This window comes from Colletotrichum scovillei (genome assembly GCF_011075155.1).
Source record: "Colletotrichum scovillei strain TJNH1 chromosome Unknown Contig00002, whole genome shotgun sequence".
Classification (NCBI taxonomy): domain Eukaryota; kingdom Fungi; phylum Ascomycota; class Sordariomycetes; order Glomerellales; family Glomerellaceae; genus Colletotrichum; species Colletotrichum scovillei.
This window is the reverse complement of record NW_023336260.1, coordinates 3,749,209-3,768,917: the sequence shown is the minus strand read 5'-3', so window position 1 is coordinate 3,768,917 and position 19,709 is coordinate 3,749,209. Positions and strand designations below refer to the sequence as shown.

Sequence of the window (19,709 nt, the reverse complement as noted above, 5' to 3'; positions counted from 1 at the left end):
TCCTAAATAAATAGGGTTTTTTATATTAAGTTATTAAAAGGTTTAATAATATTAATATAATCCTTAAAAATTATTAATAAAAATTAATAAATTTTAAAAATCTTTATATATCCTTAACGTTTTATAATATAAACTAGTTCTTAATTACTTTTATTTTTAATATTTATATATAAATTTATTTTAGTATAATAATATATTTAAAAAAGTTTACTCTTTATATATAGAATTTATATTTAAAAATTTAGTATATAGTTTAGTATTTTAGAGTTTTTAAAATATTATATAAATATATTCTTTATATATTTTAAAGTTAAGAAAAATAAGAATATTATTAATATAAATAATAATAAAAATATTAACGAATTTTTAGAATACGTAGTTAATTATTATTTAAAAGTTATTAAAGTATTAATAAGTTTAAAAGTATAATAAAATATTTAAAAAGTCTTTTATGAATTTAAAATACTATTTTCTATTTATCTTTTTTTAATTTATATTTAGTTAAATACTTTTTAAAATTTATTATAATAAACTAATTAGCTTTATAAAATAAATTTCTAAGCTTAGTAATAAATAATAAGGAATAATAATTCTTTTTATAATTTTATTAAGTTTTTATAGTTAATAATAGGTCTTTATTTTAATTCTTTTTTTAATATAAAAATAGGGTAATATTACGAAAGATTTTAAAAATTAAATATATTTTTTATAAGTCTTTTATTAATATATTTATTAAAATAATCTTATTTTTTTAGTTTATAGGATATATAGGGAGGAACTTAAGCTATATTTCTTTTTTAAATTTAATTCTTATATTTTAATTATTATATTTTAATAATCCTATTTTTTAAGTTTTATAAATAATTTTAAATATATATAGTATTTTTAAATATAGTTTAAAATTATTATAATTCTAATTGTTATTATTATATATAAATATTTTATAGTTTTTATTATTTTAATAAAAATTATATATTATATTTATTCTCATTTTTAAGTATTATTATAAATCTATTTAAACCTTTTTTTAAATCGTTTAATAATTAAATTTTCTTATAGGACTTAGTTAATAATCTAATCTATTTATAAATTATATTTTTATAACTACGAGATTTTCAAAATAATATCGAAGTTTTTAATTTTTATAATATCGTATTAGAAATTATTTTTATTAATAATTAATATATATTAAAAGTATATAGTTTTTAGTTAATATATTTAATATTATAATTAACTTTTTTTACTATTTATAATCAATATAAATTATTTTTATATTTATAATAAGTCGAGCTTTTTATTATTTTTAATAATATAAAGCTTTTTATATACTATTATTAATTATAAGGTATAGTTTATATTTATATATTTTAAGTTTAATTTATAAATATACGTTATTATACTATTTAGTTATATATAGGAACTTATTTTTTTTTTGTTTTTATTATTTTTATAATTAGCTTTTTAGTTTTTATTATTTTATTTTTAGTTAGTCCTTTTATTTAATTTATTTTTATCGTTCTTTCTAGCTTCGTATTTTTAGAATATAATAGATTTAATATTAGTTATATATATAATCGTCTTATTTTATATAATAACTATTTTAGTATTATATAAGGAAATATAAATCTAATTTAAACGTTATTTTATTAAATTTATTAAAGTATATAAGTATTTAGTTTAGTAACTAATTATTAATATAAACGTCTTTAATAAGTTAATTATTATATCTTTATAAATAAAAATAACTATTTTTTTAAGTAAGAGGTACTAAAAATACTTATTATTAAAGTACTTTATTTAAAATAATTCCTTATAAAAAGGTCTTTAGTATTAAATAAAAAATAGTCCTTTTTATTTAGAGTATTATAAGTACTTTTTAGTTCCTTAGTTCTATAAAGTTATATTATTTATTTATTTTTATATAAGTTAATATTTTTATATTATATAGTTTATTAAAATCCTTATTAAAGCTAGTATTATTTATTTTAAAATAGGATTTATAGTTAATCTCTACCTAAGTACGTTATTAAGTAATATTATAAAGTTTATTTAAATTATAAAATAATTCTTTATTAAAAATATAATTATTAAAACTCATTTTAAGTTTATTTTTTTAAATTAGAAATTTATTTTTATTTTTAATTTTAAAATCGAGGTCGGGCTTTTAATAATTTTGATTTTATTTTTATATTTTAAGTTTTTAAGCTATTCTTTAACTTTGTAAATAAAATTTTTATTTTTATTATTTTATTATATTATATAAATAAACTTAGTTAGATTATTATTTAATTAGGGTCTTTTTTTAAAATAATTATTTTTATTATTTCGTTATATTATATAAACGAGATTATTTATAATTTCTTTTATATTAGGGCCTCTTTTTAAATTTAAAAGTTACTCCCTCGTATTTATTTAAAATTTTTATATAATTTTTTTAAAAAATAAAAATATTTTTATAATAAGATCTATTTTAGTTTTTTTATATTTTAGTAAATTTAAAGAGTATAGTAATATATTTAATATTATTATTTTTAAAAATAAGAAGTTAGAAGTAAGTATTTTTTTAGTTATTATTACTAAGGTTTTAATAAGTAATAAAGTAGTATTATATCCTAAACGTTCTTTATTTTTAAGCTTTTAAGGTATTATTTTATTTATTTTTATTATTTTAATAAATAAGGTAGTTATTATTATAATAAACTATTTATAAAAGTTATTTATAAAAGACTTTTTATTTATAATATTAGCTTATTTTTTAAAATAAGTTAGTATTAAATATACTTAGGTTATTAATAATTTTTAGTTATATATCCTAGCTTATTATAGTTATAGTACTTAAAATCCTTTTAAGTTAGTTATTTTTTTAATAATACTAAGGTTTATAAGATTATTATATTATTTATAAATAATACTTTATTAGTTATTATTTTAATTATTATAAAGTTATTAGTTTATTTAGAAATTACGTTAAGGTTATTATTAATATTTATGTTTAATATTAAGTTTTTTTTTTTTTTATATATTTATAAAGTTAGTTATTAATTTTAATAATAAGTTCGTTATATTAAAAAAGTTTTTAATTTATTAAGCTTAATTAGTTTATCTTAACTTTATTTTTAATCTTTAATAAAATATAAATATTTTTATATTATTAATAAGGTTTAGTTAGGTATTAAAATATTTAAACTTAATAAAGTATTTTTACTAATTTAGTTTATTATAACTATACTAAGTTATATTTAGCTTATTATTTTTATTAAGGTTTTAAAATAGGGACTTAAGAGCTTTTTAAATTTACTAAAGTTATAATAAATATTACGTATTTTAATAAAATACTTATTAAAAATCTTTTATTAAAATACTTTTTTAAATAAGTTTAAACTATTTGGGCTTATTTTTTAAAGAAGTTAATAATATATATAACTTTCTTAGTTTTATTAATAAAATCTTCGTAATAAAAGTTTTAATAATTTTTAACTTAAATTAAAAACTTTTTAAAAATATTTAGGTACTATTATAAATAAGTATATTAAGTTTAAGTTTTTATTATTTTTTTAAATAAGGGTATTAATAATATTAATAATAGCTTAGAGAGTATTAATTTTTTAAAAAGCTTAAATATTAGTATTTATTTCTTATTTTTAAGTTAGATAATTTTATTTTTAAGTCCTAGATATACTAAGGCTATTCCTAAACTATTAGATTATAATTTTAAAGTTTTAAAGCTTATTTATAGTTTTATTATATATAATTTATATTTTAGTAATATTTATATTTTTTTAACTTTTTATAGAATTATTTATAAATATCTTTTTAAAAATAATTTTATTATTAAAGTTAATATTTATAAGGGCCGTTTTTATTTTTTTAGCTAAGTTTTAAATAAGTTATTTAAAAAAATAAATAAGCTTAGAATAAGTAATTTAGTTAAAATATAAGAAAATATTATTTATATTATTTAATTAGTTTTTATAAGATAAACTTATTAAATAAAAGTAATTAAAGTATTATAGTTAGCTAGTTATAATAAGTATATTAATAAAAATTAAAGTTATAATAATTAAATAAATAGTATTATAGTTATAAATAGCTTTTTAAAACTATATTTATATATTATAAAATAAGTAAGGCTTTAATAATTAATCGTAGTTTTATTAAAGGGGTTTTATTAAAAATAGCTAAAAATAATTATAAGATTTAATATTAAGTTAATTATTAAAGAAATTATAAAGGTTTATTTTAAACCTAGCTTAAGTTTATATTATATATAAGTTTTATCCTTAAATATATTTTTATAATATTTTATTTTATTTATTAATAATTAAAAGTAAATACTAATAATTGCTTACTTAGAGTAATTATAATAATTATTTTATTACCTAATTATTTTTCTTATTTATATATAACTTATTTTATAATTTTTTATTTTATAAAATAACTCTTATATTTTTAATCCTATATATATATAGTATACCGTAACTATTATAAGCCTGCAGGGTAGGCCCTAGTTTTAATTATATATATTAAGTTATAATATAATCGTATATAAATATATTATAAGTCTGGGCTATTTAAGTTATATAATAAGACGGAGATTACCTTATTATTAATATTAGGCTGAGTTCTATTCGTTTTTATTTAATTAGTTTATAACTTAGTTTTAAGCAGACGTTTATTATTATTTATTCCCTCTAAGCGCGTGCATTAACGAGATTTGCTATGTACTTACTTAGGAAGCACCGCAATCTTATTAGCCATTCTCATAGTTGGGGATTTAGCAAGGGGCAGTGTGTGGTATTACAGCATCTTCAACATAGACTCAAACTGTGAGTGATGAATAACTAAGTTGCTCAAGAACTTACGGGATAGTCATGTTGGGCCTTGGGCACGGGGACGTCATGAAAACACAGCAAGGGCCCCAATTCATGGGCTTACCACCTGAGTCGGTTGTGGGGCATGCACCTTTCATATCTCATTATAACACTGATACGGTCGAAAATATGTTTTATTATTCGAAGTCCTTCTCTCTCCATACATCCTGTGTGCTGTGATGCGTTCTGCTTCTACCGCCCCACGTTGGCCAAAGCCTGACCCATCAACGTGACCAAGAGCTGGAGATTTCCACCTGTAATTAAGACTGATTGCTGACCCCTGGTCCTTTATCTTCACTGGCTTTCAGGTTTCGGCCTGAGCTTCCTTCTGCTTCTCGGGCTTGCGTGCGTAAACAACGTGGCTGAAACCCATGGTTAGTCTGTTCCGGGTCATAGAAAATTGATCATTGGTTTCGTGGCAATGACTCACAGGTGGAAATACGCTTGGAGCTTTGGATCTCTGAGGGCTTTACGCATCTCTGCAACGAAGACGATGATCTCGGCATACTCCCACCCCATGATCTCCTTGAGCAAGAATAAGGCAAACCCCTCAAGTGATTGATCATTGTACAGCAAATTGCACTCGCCAACCTCCTTCATCTTTGGATCCTTAGGCCAAGCACCAATAGGGATGGAATATCTCTTCTCAACGATGTCGACATAGCCGACTGCTTCAAGAGCTCTGGCAATGCCGCGGTTGTGGGTCTGGGTCAGCGTCTTGCCGAGCTTGTCAGCTGCCTCAAAGAAGACTGGCGCCCACCGACTGAAGACGTGGTCTTTGGGTATATCGTCACCGTAAAGCTGCGATCGAGTCGTGATATCGAATTCCTTGACTTCGACATAGCCTCCGGGAACCAGATGATCGAAAGCTTGTTTGTACAATGCCGGCCAATCCGCGATACTGGCTTCCAGGTGGCGGATATGAATGAAGTCGAAGTCCGCGGACCATGTCCACGGCTGCTCGATGTCGTCAACTTGAAATTTGCAGTTCGGAGGAACCCAGCCAGGCTGGATGGGAGAGATGTCGACACCAGTGACTTGAGCAGACGGAAATTTGTCAGCGAAATCGCTAGATTCTGGGTGTCAGAACAAAACGTTTCGAGATCTGAATTTAGAAACTCACATAGCCCAGATACCAGTTCCAGTTCCGAGATCGAGGACTTTCTATGGGGCATTTTAGAAACCAGAGATTATTCATCGGATCAAAGTGAGCTTGCTTACTTGCGGGCTGTCGCCAATAGGCGCCAAGAACAATTTGTCATCGAAGAAAACGATCTCCCAATAGTGACTTGTAGGAGACATATCAACGTCAGCTGCGATGATCTCACGACTTTCATTTGCACTAAGGAGGCAGTTGGCAGGCAACTTCATGCTTACGCAATGTCCAGCGCTTCGTTCTGCTTCTCGTCATTGGGACCCCAGTAGTCCGTCTTTTGGGAAAAGGTTCGGCCATGTATGCGACGGTACTCAGTGATGCTTTCGCTCAAAGACGCTGTAGAGGTAGTGCGGATACTGCCAGTATTAAACCCCGTATTTCAGTATTCAGTACAGTCGGATGCGCGATTATGAGGGTTAAGTCGAAATAGAAATCACCTCTCTGTATCTGCCTGAGAGCTTTCCTCCCCATCGGCATCAATACCTTCATCCTGCACTCCATGTCAGTACGCTGGTCCTTCTTCGAACGCTAATGCATGATTGTGTTCTCTTCTACATCTTTCATAATCTTCGATCATCAACATGATTGTAAGTAGCAAACGGCATAAGGTAGCTCACATGGTTATCAGCGTCTACAGTCGCCGCAATCTCATTTGCAGGAGTGGCGGCTGCCGCAGCCGCGACGTTCGGAGCCTGCATTTCGCTTGAGTTCTGTCAATTGTGCGTGCAGGGTGGATGTGCAATGTTGTGAATGAAACAGTGAGAATGGAATATGGATGATGTTCAAGAGCAGGAAAGAGGTAAAGACCGCGTGGAACACGGAATTGCCCCTCACTTCAAGTGAGCAGTTTGGGTGCTCCATCGATTCTCCCTTCAAGTTGATCCACTCCAGGGTCTCGGCGAGCGCCTCCGTCTCCGCGAGCGAATGATAATCATTGTTGCGGTCACACGAAATGCAGGATTTAAGCGGTTTTCGGAAGGTAAACGCTGGTTTCCACGTTCAGAGATGAACCAACAGAGGATCAGTCCCAGTAAGTGCATGAGGTGACAGGGATTAGGCTCTGTTGGTTCCAACCGAGGCAGAACGCCTGTAGCTTTAGTCAGACAAGTCTCAAAAACCAGATATACAATACAGGACTTCTTTCTCAAGCTTTTGCGGAGATATCGATGGAACGTTCAAGCAATCTCGACTTAATTACAGACTTGCAGGGCTCTGAAAATTGCACTGGTGAGTTTGAATATTTTCGCGCGGTTACAAGAACTGCACTCCGCCAACATGTTCACTCAATTGCTAGTATTGATGGGTTCATACCTTGAAGACGTGAGTACAACTAATGCCATTCTCTTATTCTACTATTAGAGTCTTTAAGGCATAGGCTTAATACCGAAACATCGTCCAACAAGCGAGTAAAGTATATCATCCTAAGGACCAAGAAACTACAATTACTTGACCGTTGAACTCGTCATTTTCAATTGCTCGCAGTTTTCCCAAGGCCCATGTGTCATAAAGTCTATAAATCTGCCAGTTGGTACCTAACACTCCTCACCCGATGAGCTCGTGGCAGTAGACGCCCAGAGAAATGAGAAGCATATGTAAAGCTGAGAAAAAGCAAACTGTATGCTACAAGCACCTACCGTGTCTTCACGTGGCAATTTTCCGCACATAGACGGAACATGTACACCCATTGGATTCTTGGTACTGACGAAAGCGCCATCTTTGCCCATTCGCTTTGCTCCTTCAGCTTCCAGTTCTCCAATCCGCTATCAGCGACTCCGAACAGCCCAGGGACTGGCGTCACATCCCAGTCGTTTGCCTTTTGCAAGCCGAGGTCAGCTTGTTGGTCATGCCAACGTCCCAGCAGAAATCTCGCCTTCCAGGTAGTAAGAAGCTTTTGCTGCATTAACCCCTGCGTCGAGTCCGCATCGAGCCTCTGGAAGAAGTCTTTGGTCTCGCCATCTTCTTTGGGGCCAAAGATACTGTGGAAGTTCGCGTACTCCTCCATCTGTTTACGATTTCCCACAGGAATTAAGACTGCAGTTCCGAGTTAGTCTCCGCATAAAGAATCAAATGAGCTCGTGCAGACTTACCGATGCGCTGCTCGCCATTGAACCCCCAAAGTCCAGATTGTGTTGCAGCATCGATGTCAGCATGAATGACAACTATCTTCCGACATACTAAGAAAGTTTCGATGCTCCAAAGAGTGCGAAAATTCTCCTGGTCACTCAAAGGTGGGAAGAGTGTATGTAGGATTTCTCCTGTGACGCACACCGTTTGGGCGTACTCTGCGACGGGAGATAGGTATTTGAAGGGTCCCATGGGAGGACGAGCTGACCAATAGTGACCACAACTCGAATCCCAATCAAGGAATATGATATTTCTGCCCGGGGAACGATCAAACCACAAGTCAACTGGTTCTCTGCTTGTGGCAGTCTTTGTCTGCCATTTCTCATCTCGCGGGACTGAAAACCCCGCAACTTGTCTCGATTCACGACAGACGGCCGCGATGACTGGAGGAGTAGAGTTGAGCTTGAACGTCATTTGGTGTGTACACTTCTCGGTTCCGCCATTTTTCGACATCGATCCATTGTAGATGTACCCTCCCTTATGAGGTTTGTTTATCTCGACAATACGAACGCGAGGTAGACATTCATCCCAAATGGCTCGGCGAAGCTCTAGAGGGAGCCGAGGGAAGAGATGGAATTCTTGAGGCTGTAGTGTTGCCATTCTTTCACTCTGTCTGAAAAGTGTTTTTGGGTTGTAGGGAACAAGAATCCACGGAATTCATCTGAATTTGTCGGGTTTGCTGTCAAGAGGCGGTCGCATCTAAGGAACCTACTTGTAACATTGAGGAAACCCGACAACGTGGGAAGCCCTGGTTGACAGGTGGATCCGCCAAATGCCGACGTGTTGATGCATTCAAGACTATCCTAGGCCCACGATGCCGACCCCGCCTGGCAGCAAGAACAACGTTCTCTGCAATGAGTCTAAAAAGCCGGGCAGAATATTACACAAATCTTTACCTTACTCGAACATAATCAAATTGCGCAAGCTGCTCGACTAGCTAGGACTTGGCGTGAGTTGACAGGCCCAATTGACCAATAGCAAATTACTCGCTATCGCTATCGCAATTTACACTCAAAGCCGACGATAAGAGTCTATTCCGATTTCCGAAATGAGCTGGCGGGGCCCCGGGATCGGCCCTTGACGATGACAATAAAAGTTGTGGCGATTCGCTGTTGCGTCTCATGTTCAGTCACGCCCGGCATTGGATCTTTCAGCCCGTCAATTCCTCAATCGCAATGGTGAACGTTTGGGCATCAGCGCTTCTCGGCGCTTCCACGTTGAGCGCCTACGCTCAAGCTCAAGTTGGCGAGACAGCACCACTTCTATCGTATGCCAATGTTACGTCTGTCCTCGACACCATCCTTGCTCGCGGATACATAAACGTCGGCACAACTGGGGACTACAAGCCTTTCACGTACCTCGTCACGAACCAAACGACCCTGCCGAACACTACAGCAATCAACACGACCTACATTGGCGCCGACATCGATGCCGCACAGTCCCTGTCCAACGCCCTTGGCCTGCCGAAGCCTCCCCGCCTCGTCGCGACGAAATGGGCAAACATCACGAGCGACTTGTCCGCTGGTAAATTCGACATTGCCATGGGTGGCGTTAGCCTGACTCTTGCAAGAGCTAAGACTGCCTTCTTCTCAACGGCGATCCGAAGAGTCGGCAAGACAGCCTGCATCCGTTGCGCCGATGCAGCCAAGTACACCGACCTCGCATCGCTCGATCAGGCCGGCGTCAAGGTTGCCGTCAACCCTGGCGGAACCAATGAGGCGTTTGACAGGGCGAATCTCAAGTCTGCAACAATTGTCATGGTGGAGGATAATAATGCTGTGTACCAGGCTGTGCTAGACGGCACTGCTGATGCCATGATTTCTGACCTCATTGAGGTTGAGTTGCAGGTCAAGCTGCACGAGGGCGAGCTTTGCATTGCCAACCCTGATGCACCGTTCAACTTCGAGGAACTTGGCTATGCGGTTCCAAGGGATATTGTATGGAAGCATTTCGTCGATGCTTGGGTCCATGTGCAGCTAGGGAGCGGTTCTTGGAACGGCACACTCGAGAAATGGTTGAACTACAAGTGGCCCAGCGTTTAGATGCCCTAGGCTCCATGCCAAAAATAGTAGTTATTAGTACCTAATGCCATGAATGATAATAAAATCCTGTTTTATGAATTGAGGATTGTATTGACGCCATATTTGTAATGATTGAGAATATGTCATCGTGACCTAAAGCTTTGACGAGGGCGTTTGACTTGTTAGTTGCAATTTTGCAAGCTTCACCGCATGTGCTGCCATTCCCCTACGTTCACGTTAGCAGAGCGACGTCATCACACGCTGGATCTTCATATCTACTCACCAAGATGCCTGATATCCAGCCCCAGATGCTCCGTAATTATGTATGACCAGCCCCTCGTCTCTCTTCTCGGCCTCGATTCTCGGCCCACCTTTACGATTCGGTCTCAGTCCGACGCCGTGCTTGATGATCTTCAAGTCTTCGGGCTTGCCCAGCTCTGGGGCCAACGCGCAACAACGTTGGAGGATAGTCTTTGTCAGCTCGGGATCAACCTCCTTGTCCCAATTGCCGTCTTGACGACATCCGCCGAGAACAATACCGCCTGCTAGAGGCCTCTGGAAAATGTAGGTGGTGTCGTTGTCTACCCTTCGAGGGGAACGGAAGTACATCCTCTTGAGAGGCTGAATCGGCTGCTCGACCAAGATGGTTTGTCCTCGAGTCGGATACATGGACTTATCCTCCACTCCACCAAGAGAGTAGGATCCTAAGCCGGTGCAGTTGAAGATAGTGGTGACATCTGAAGAGATGCGAGCCTCGTTGATGTGGCCAATTTTCTGACGGACCAGAACAACGTTGCTCTGCCTGCATTGTTCAAGAAGCCTGGTCCAGTCAGGATTTCTGCGCATTATCAGATGTGAGTGAGAGGATGTGAGACTTACCACTGCAAGTAGATTTGAGTGTTGATCACAAACGTGTTAGGTACATCTAGTCCAAACACAGCCTTGTCAGGCAACTCCTCCGTACGAAGTGGCACAGTACCCCCGACCAAGTCATCGTACCACAGCTTGCCAGTTCCTACGCTCAGAATTCCTGCATCCTCGATCTTTTGGTCGAAAATCATTCGCAGCGGCGAACTCTTGACCCCCGCTTCCGGTGCGCTCTTCGCGATCTTCTTAAACCGCTCAAAAGCGACACGGTCGAAAGATTCGAGAAGGCCGTTATCGTTGGCCGAGGAGCACCAATTACCTCCGGCCCATGGCGAGCAGTAGTCGATGTTGTAGTCGCCGGGGAAGTACTCTGCCAGGATCGATATCTTTGCGGATGGGAATTCGGCTCTAAGCGTCAGTGCGGTGGTGAGACCGATGACGCCGGCACCGAGAACAACGAAGTGTTGCGCGTGAGTCGTCATATTGTCGTGTCTCGGACTCTGTGAGGTTGACGGGTGTTTGGTAAGGGTGATGTGAGGTTGACACCGCCGGGCCTGTTCGAGATCCAGTTGGCAGTGGTGTGTTGGGGTAGCTCCGGTCCGGGCCGGTGGTGTTTACGGCTGATTGATGATAAATGTCCGAAGTCGGCCTGAGTCACGGCGCAAAGGGGCTGGGCCGGTTGTGGAATATGTCTTGGCCATCCCAGTCGTAAGCTTGGCTACAGCGACAACGTCAAAGTGCAACAGTCCATCCTTGGGGGTTTCCAACAATAAATCGACGCAAGTAATATTGCACAACTAGGAAAGTTCATTTCTCAGGCTCAACCTCCTAAGATCAGTTGCGTCGTACGCGTAGAGTGGATCACATGGCTAATGTTTCACATATCCTTGGAACATCGGTAAAGGCTGCTCCGTCAAGATGCAAGGATTCGAATTTGTATTACTGAGCACTTGATGTTTAAATCAGATTTCATTCTCTCAGATCCTAAGTGCAATTTGGTTGTTTGAAAACGCCGTGCGCAAAAGTCCTGCCGCCCCTTAGAACCATGTTTTGATCATCAATAGACAGTGGCGATCACATCTTTTTCCCAGCCTTGTCTTCTCCTAATGGATTACTCTCCTGCATCCCCTCGAGGCTCACTCCTTTCTTCTGTTGCGAAGCCATCGACGGCATTGTGTTCTGGTCTCCACTGTGTCTCTGAAGATCAATCAGCCAAAGGACATTGATGCCAATCAGAACTGGACCCCTACTCTCTCTTCCTCTACCTCTGCGTCGTGTATGAAGTCATGGCCGGCTTCCACGGCGTCGTCCGACAGACCGTGTTCCTTCAGCCCGTGATCTTGTCTGTTTGACATCTCGCAGTGGTTTTTATTGATGTGATGAGATCTCTTGATCAGAAGTTCAGTTGAATTGCGATTCTTCAATGCGATTCTTTCAATTAGAAGTCCTAGGCATTATCTGCTTTACAAAACACGCGGGTCTCCCCTCGTTTTATAAACTTCAGCGGAGTCAAGATGGCCGAACGTCATGAGGTTGTCGAAGTGAGGGGCCTATGGTACCTCGTGCGAAGCATGTACACCACCATCAGTCAGGGCACGGTGAGCAACCCCGCATTCATCACGATAATTCATCCACTCTTAGTCAAGCTCACAAGGATGACAGACCATCACAGCTTCCATCTACAGACGTGCAATCGCGGGGTCAGGCTCACCATGATGACGGTCTATGCCTGGCTGGACTGGTCCACCAGCCAATCGTAAAGACATGCACCTAAGATTGGTTGAAGCTAAAGGCAGTTGCGGAGATGAGGAAGGGTGAGAAAGCAACTGAACGATCGGATCTGTCGGTAGTGATCTCTAATGCCATGAACAGTAATGCAATGGCTTGCCTATTTTACATGCCACTAGATGCGATGTATGTAATCATTTGGCATATACCATCGTTACATGAATTGGGTGTATAATAATAAGTAACTCGGGCAGATACAGGCAACAGGCTATGGTCATTGTGAAGGTGGTGTTGCGAAAACAGTAAAGATGAACCAATTCTCTCCGGTCGACAACTTTTCCATGTTTGGTAATTCTGCTCGATTCATATTATAAGGTAAGTCTGGTAGTTACTTTACCTAAGGTATGCGAAAAGTTGCACGATACTGCACAAGGCCAACAGTGCTTATTCTCGAATGTTTTGTTTTACGTCGGCTTTTCTTGAATTTTCTCTTACACAAGTACGTCGTTAGCTGAATCTAGAGGCACTTCAGCCGGATGTCATATATCATGTGCTTTCGCATCTACTGATCTGAATCCCCACAGCCAGGACTAACAAGGCATTTGGGTTGTCTCACAGGACTTGAGCTTGTCTCATTACATAACTTTGTTTAACTATATCGCTCCTTCATGACTATCATATTACTTTAATTCATTGACACATTAAACTGACAGTTAGAATCAACTGCATCATTAGAATCATTGCCCAGCTTTGGGAAGACAAGCTGACGGCGCCGCTGGTGGACACACTCTTACTCGCGCGTGCAGCCTCATCCTTCGACCGATCCGGGTCATCGCCTATCGGCTGAGTGACCCAGTCCTTGGGAATTTGCGTAATAAAGTCGTACCAATAGTCACCCATCGTACGGTAACCCTCATCCGTTGGATGAATGCAATCGTCTCTCAGAATGCCGGTACCCAAAGCCGCAAAGTCCACAGCCAAGACGTGATGGCTGGCGTTTCTGCGCTGCTCGACGATGCCCGGGATAAGTTTCTGGTACGCGACCGTTGCGGCTTCCTGTTCGGCGCTGCATGTGTCGACGATCACGGCAACAAGGATGGTGGCATCGGGGCACGCGGTGATCATTTGGTCGATGAGGGAGCCCAGTCGCTCGGCGGCGGCCGCCGGGTCATTGCCTTCGGTGGAGACTGCCGAGTTTGGGTTCATGTCGTTGGTGCCGGCGTGGAGGAGAATTATGTTGGGCCTTTGTACCAGGGATGGGCCTACGTTGTCGGCGATGTACTTGATCGTTTTCCCAGACCAAGCAGCCTACAACTTGTCAGAATTGGAAATGTGGAAATAGGACCTGTTTTGTTGACTAACATAGTATCCATCGCTCATATTGCCACCGTAGACTGTACCGGCGAATACAACTTCGTTGGCTGTAATGGTTGTCAGGTAGGGGGCTTTCTTGTTTGCCTGATCGCGGTGGAGTCCATGATTGAACTTCTCATGCGCGGTGAGTGAACATACCAGAAAGGTCCTCATCAAGTTTGAGCCTGTAGCCATTTCCATCGCTGCTCAGATATCCCACAGTGATGGAATCACCCACAGGAAGTATTCTCAGCTTGACACCATCTTTGATAACCTGTCCCGCTGGTGTTGCCTTATACTCAAGGGAGTCGGCGGCGAGCGTCAGCGGGGTAATTAGGACGATGATGCTGGCGATTGAAAACCTCATCTTGAGGGCCGGGGGCTGGTTAAACGAGACGACACCATCGCGAAAGCCCTCTCAAGAGACTAGGCAGTAGTGTGCGGGTATCAGCCACTTCAAATAGTCCGACGTAGACCAAGGCAATGGTCAATCGTCAGCAACTGACCCGTAGACCGACGAGGGCGATGAACGCATCCCTCGGGCACAGCTAGCCGCGATCCACCACATCCAACCCAAATTTAAAGGGTCAATGCCAGGCACCATCTTCGCTAAGCACTGTAAGCAGCGGGCTGGGCTACTTGGTGCCGTCGCATTGAGGGCGAAGTGACCGAAGGGCCCCGTTTCTCGACTCCACAGGGAATGGGACCATGCCGTGTGGTCCGGCGGTTTTCTCGTCGGTCGAGAAAGGGCATTCTCCTCTTTGGCACCCTGCGCTGCACACCACCGGCCATGTTCGCGAGTCACGAGTGAAGTCTCAAAGGAACCAACGTGATCAAAGAGCGTTGAAGCCGTTGGAGGGGTTTTCGAAATGGCCCGTCAATCTCACCTTGCAGGGCCTTTGCTACGGTGTCAATGGCTGCAACTGGCCGCGTGGTGGGCTGCCGGCAGTTCGCCAAATTGGTCTAGCTCGGCTCTCTAAGGTGCCTAGGTGGCACGGGAGGCGCTGCAAAACCTCGTCATCTGGCTTCCGGCGCGAGACGACGGCGTCGCCGGGTTAGCCGGGCGCAAAGAATGGGGGGAATGTTCAAAGACGACGGAGCCTCGGACACGAGAAGGCGGAGGAAACATCAAATGGGAATGGAATCCCCTTCTAGTCTTACTTGCCTGCCTGCTGCCCCCAGCAAGGCTTTTGCAAAAGTATGCCCGCTTACCAGGCCCCTTTTGCCTTTGTGCATGAGTTCTTCGGGCCGCTCCCTTGCGCCAGCACGAACGCCATTTCTGTGCGTTCAACTTGTCAGATGGCAGCGCATGAACCCCTTGACATGAGATGCCAATGCGGCGGAGGATTTTGCTACAGGATGGTCCCAGTTGTTTGAGTCACCCCAGTGCCCCCTTTTCTTTATCGATGAATTTTCCACACCAACGAATTTTTTCTTTCTATTTTTCGACACGGGAAACACCACCAACAGGCACAACCATGCGTCCAAAATACGAAGCCGAGGGAGACGTGGATTCCAAGCAGCAACCGAGTGTTAGTGTACTGGAGGCTCCGCGTGATGACAATATCTTAGATATGCTGCGCGAGACTCGCGCTTGACAGCACTCTTAGACCAAGACCGATGACTTCATGACTGGACGCCGTTGCTCCAAGTTCCAACCAACTTGAAAGCTTAGCCATCCCCAACGCTGCTGCTGATCCCCCATGACAAGTGGGTATCATCCACCGCCATGTGCTCTGACGTCGCTAAGACTCTCTTCATTACTACATCGGCATTCTCGGCGCGTCCACTGTTTACAACGTCAGTTCGCTGTCACGTCAAGTCCGCCCCGCGCCATGTCCGTGCTGGCATCGGCTTCGTGTAGTGGGTTGAACTAACTGCACGTTATCTCTGCCTTTCTTTCTCTTCTTTGTCTTTCTGATAGCTATCATCTCATTCTACATCATTTGACAAAATATGGTAGGGGATGTCAAGAGTAAGAGCGTCCATGGCTGTCAGCCATTTCAACCAGGCTCTGCCAGTGCAGTCAATCTTGAGATCTAGTTGCATCGGTCGGTGAGTTAGTCACGACAATCTTACCTCTTTGAAGCACACGAAGATAAGGCATTATGGCAAGAGAGCAAACAGAGAATTTACACACAACGAAACATCTATTCGAAACAGAAAACCATCCATTTTTTTACATTCTACTTTCCAGAAAAAACGTGATGCCACACCAAACAGCTGCCGAGTCCCGAGGTATCGTGTCTCACCAAACGCATTCCTAACACATTCCGCTAGTTGGAGTTATCGCTGACGTCGCCATCGTATCCCCCATCTGTCTCTTGGTTGCATGCGTCAATAATTTCCCTCTCGGCCTCTTGAGACTGCGTCGACATGCCGCACAGGATAGCAGCCACGCGGTACTCACACAGTTCGTCATCACTGCACTCTCCAACAGCGCAACAGGTCCAATCACTGGTAAAATATTTCTCCTTAGGGGGAGACTCTGTTGATGACACAGTGGAAGGCTCAGCGGGAAAGGTCCGTGGACGGTTGTTGAACTGAGGGAAGTTACCTGGACGGTCGCTGAGGGTATGATTCTGGGCATGGCCAGCGTTACAACATTCCTTGCATTGGATGAGGAAGCCGGCGCGCTGCGAAGTCTGACGCGAGACAGAGTGGGAAAGGCATAGCTGCAATGTGTTAGCGCTTGCCACATCGGGGCACTCATCTGGGTAGATCGTCATGAGAGGAAGGCCAAGCAGAGTGCCGTTTGTGCGATATCCCATCTCCTTTGCCTTTTCGCAGAGGTAGTAAAGAGGCTCTGGCGTGGGCGTGAGGCGCAGGAGCGGAACGCGGATGCCGTTCTTCTCAGAGAGGCAATTCTTTGTGCAACACACAATCAAGATCTCGGTTTCTTGACACATTTCGTTGAAGGAGGATGAGTTTTGGCGGCAGGGTTGCGAGTGGATCGGATTATGACGATTGTCCTAAAAGTATGTCGAGCGCGCTTGTTGTGGATGTAGACAATGGTATCTGGGAGATGTTGAGAACTTGAGACTTGGACACGAAGAAGGTCGAAGTACCTGCGGGATATATACGCGATGTCAAGCCGAGTTGAGCGCTTTGATCGAGTCTAGTACCAGTGGAACAAGATGGTATAGTACAAACCTGAACACCGAGACAAACAAACCTTGAGGCGACTGAAGCCGACTCGATGCAGTCAGAGAGTTGGTGACAATGCAAGAGAACCTGCCTACAATGCTCAAGGTTCAATGTGTCCTGAAAGCACAATGACGACACTTGTGACTGGCCATAGACCCGAACAAAGAGCAATACTCAAGAGAAACACAACGGGATTGTATTAGGCACTAGAGAATCAAACAGGCTCAATCAAGATGTGCTTGCATTTGAAGACAAGGCTGTACCCTTCCCGAAAGAAGGTGGACGAGAATATCAAGTTAGGCTAAAGCAGTTGTTCAAGTATCGTGTCACAGCGTATACAGCCAGCCTTCCATGCCCTCATTCCTGCGGTGCCCTGCTTTTGCTGCTTTGTTGCAACGCCACAAGTAGATATCCATGATGATGATCATTGTAATGCTAACCATAGATATCGCGAAAGTTGTCCAGATGCCGGTCTAGAATTCGAAGTAGGTTGTCAGAGACCAATACGTCAAAGCAGATTCTGGCAATGCATCAACTTACAGTGTAGTGAGGACTTTCCTTTGACATGAAAGCTGTGCTTGCAATAATGCCACCGAGGCCACCTCCAATGAGACATGTTGCGCTTGAGACAGCGCGTTTTGAGTGCGAAGTAATATTGTTTGCTTGGAAGGTAAGCACGCCCGGGACGCAAAACTGAAGAAACCCAATTCCTATAGTAAGAAGGAGTAAAGTTAGTCATGGTACACAATCGCCTCAGGCTCATGCAAAGGAAACATACCAAGGAATGCTCCAAAGTAACGGGCGCCATTAGCTTTACCGTATACGGTGATCAACATGCCAACGGCTGTCAAAGCTTGATGGACTGCGATGATGGGCCCTCGAATCTTGTACTTGTCTCCAAGATAGCCGGAGATGTAGGCTACAATCGCTGCTAGGACATAGGGAGGCGCGGAAAGAAGTTGCGCCTGGGTGCTGCTGAAGCCCATGCCATTACGAAGAATGATGGGGAGAAAGTAAGAGTAGGCGTATCCGGGAAGCGTCGAGGCCATAAGGTTGAACGCCCAAAAGTACAGTCTCCAGTCCTTGAGGTGATGCAAAATCTTGGCCAGATTGATGTGGTCCTCCTCAGCGTCGCCACGATCTTGGTTAATACGGGCAATGATGAACTCTTGCTCCGCTGGCTTCAGGAACTTGCCGGCCTGTGTCGGAAAGTCGATGATGATGAACCAGCCCAGAGCACACACCACCACGGTGATTGCGCCTTCAATGATGAAGATCCCTGTTGTATCTCATTAGTACTACATCACTGCTTTCAATAGGCTCGCCAAGCTCTCAACTTACAGCTCCAGCCGTTCAGTCCACTCTTTCCACGGAGAAGAGTCAGGACATATGCAAAGATTGCAGAAAACCCGCTAGCAAGGACAGAGAGGATCCAGAAACCGGAAAGCCTTTTGCCCACTTCAAAGCGCGTATACCAGCAAGTAATCAGATAGGTGCAACCTGTTAAACTCTCAATGTTGGATTCCGTTCCCATAACTGAGGCTTGTTGTCCAAACCTGACGGGAGGTGACCGTACCTGGTAGAAAACCTGCTTCCAATATTCCCAAAAGAGCTCGGCAGACTGCCATAGCACCCCAGCTTTTGGTAAAGCCCATACCAATCAGGACCGCACCAAAGCCTACACCGAGGAACGAAAGCCAGTTTGCAGGTCCTGCTTTCGGGAGTACGAGATTCTACGAACGCGGTTAGCTCAAGTTGCCACCAGAATCAAAGGAAGCATCAAGACCGTACACTGGGTATTTCGAAAAGACTGGTGAACTCGTCAGCAAACTCTGGTCACCGCTAGATCACATTGTGGAGACGGACATATATGCAACAAAGAATACCATGACAATGACAGTATATCTGTTTCCCACAGCCAGCCCCAGATCTTCCTGCATGCCCGCAACCAAGGCAAGGCCGAGATTCGTTCGATCGATGAGGGAAATCGAGTACATTATGCCTAGAATCGGAAGCAGACGAATATCGATACGACGGCTGAGTTCACAGTTAGAATTTCTACTTGCGTATGATGGGCTTGTCAGGTTGACTTACATGACTTTCTTCTGCTCGGCCTCAGAGAGTCCACAGATCTCGCCGACATCTCGTCCCTTCACATCCTCTACGTGAGTTGAATCATGAGTCTTTTCGTCAATGGTACGAGTGCCGAACTCTTCATCACCTTGGTGAAGGTCGCCAGAAGCTCTTCGTTGCTCCATTCTGATTGATATTTTCTTGCTGAGTTGAGGTTGTAAGCAGATGAAGCAAGACACCCAAGTTCTGCCACAGCTCAAATCCGAGATCCATTGTACAAGACATGCTGATCATTCTCTTAAGTATTCGCAGGGGTCTTCACCAGGAGTCATCGCCAAGACAGACATATCCATCAGAATGCGATGGTGA

The 19,709-nt window shown here is 41.0% G+C and overlaps 6 protein-coding genes across 6 annotated transcripts; 1 reads left to right on the top strand and 5 right to left on the bottom strand.

Moving 5' to 3' along the window:
* Positions 1-4,987: 4,987 nt before the first annotated feature.
* Positions 4,988-6,815, bottom strand: HER10_EVM0001637 (UMTA protein). Its single transcript, XM_035482865.1, has 8 exons — positions 6,645-6,815; positions 6,583-6,594; positions 6,465-6,517; positions 6,249-6,383; positions 6,093-6,159; positions 5,995-6,035; positions 5,302-5,940; positions 4,988-5,233 (listed from the first exon to the last, which is right to left on the bottom strand). The coding sequence occupies exons 1-8, from the start codon at positions 6,723-6,725 to the stop codon at positions 5,176-5,178; spliced, it is 1,086 nt and encodes a 361-aa protein (XP_035336917.1). The 5' UTR covers positions 6,726-6,815; the 3' UTR covers positions 4,988-5,175.
* Positions 6,816-9,168: 2,353 nt separating this feature from the next.
* Positions 9,169-11,613, bottom strand: HER10_EVM0009405 (FAD dependent oxidoreductase). The gene is made up of 3 exons (XM_035478893.1): positions 11,052-11,613; positions 10,456-10,992; positions 9,169-10,398 (listed from the first exon to the last, which is right to left on the bottom strand). The coding sequence occupies exons 1-3, from the start codon at positions 11,519-11,521 to the stop codon at positions 10,326-10,328; spliced, it is 1,080 nt and encodes a 359-aa protein (XP_035337534.1). The 5' UTR covers positions 11,522-11,613; the 3' UTR covers positions 9,169-10,325.
* Positions 9,327-10,193, top strand: HER10_EVM0007199 (bacterial extracellular solute-binding protein, family 3; the record flags this gene model as incomplete). Its single annotated transcript, XM_035476763.1, has 1 exon — positions 9,327-10,193. One exon carries the CDS (start codon positions 9,327-9,329, stop codon positions 10,191-10,193), a length of 867 nt encoding a protein of 288 aa, XP_035337340.1.
* A 500-nt stretch (positions 11,614-12,113) lies between the features above and the next one.
* HER10_EVM0008429 (uncharacterized protein) lies at positions 12,114-12,394 on the bottom strand (the record flags this gene model as incomplete). Its single annotated transcript, XM_035477952.1, has 2 exons — positions 12,114-12,236; positions 12,290-12,394. 2 exons carry the CDS (start codon positions 12,392-12,394, stop codon positions 12,114-12,116), a joined length of 228 nt encoding a protein of 75 aa, XP_035337443.1.
* A 1,032-nt stretch (positions 12,395-13,426) lies between these two features.
* Positions 13,427-14,939, bottom strand: HER10_EVM0004700 (GDSL-like Lipase/Acylhydrolase). The gene is made up of 3 exons (XM_035474334.1): positions 14,280-14,939; positions 14,130-14,188; positions 13,427-14,075 (listed from the first exon to the last, which is right to left on the bottom strand). The coding sequence occupies exons 1-3, from the start codon at positions 14,485-14,487 to the stop codon at positions 13,458-13,460; spliced, it is 885 nt and encodes a 294-aa protein (XP_035337145.1). The 5' UTR covers positions 14,488-14,939; the 3' UTR covers positions 13,427-13,457.
* Positions 14,940-16,845: 1,906 nt separating this feature from the next.
* Positions 16,846-19,525, bottom strand: HER10_EVM0011926 (major facilitator superfamily transporter; the record flags this gene model as incomplete). The annotated part of the gene is made up of 9 exons (XM_035481336.1): positions 16,846-16,987; positions 17,607-17,740; positions 17,808-17,977; positions 18,046-18,546; positions 18,609-18,767; positions 18,844-19,000; positions 19,059-19,077; positions 19,134-19,304; positions 19,362-19,525. The coding sequence occupies 9 exons, from the start codon at positions 19,523-19,525 to the stop codon at positions 16,846-16,848; spliced, it is 1,617 nt and encodes a 538-aa protein (XP_035337751.1).
* Between the last annotated feature and the right edge of the window lie 184 nt (positions 19,526-19,709).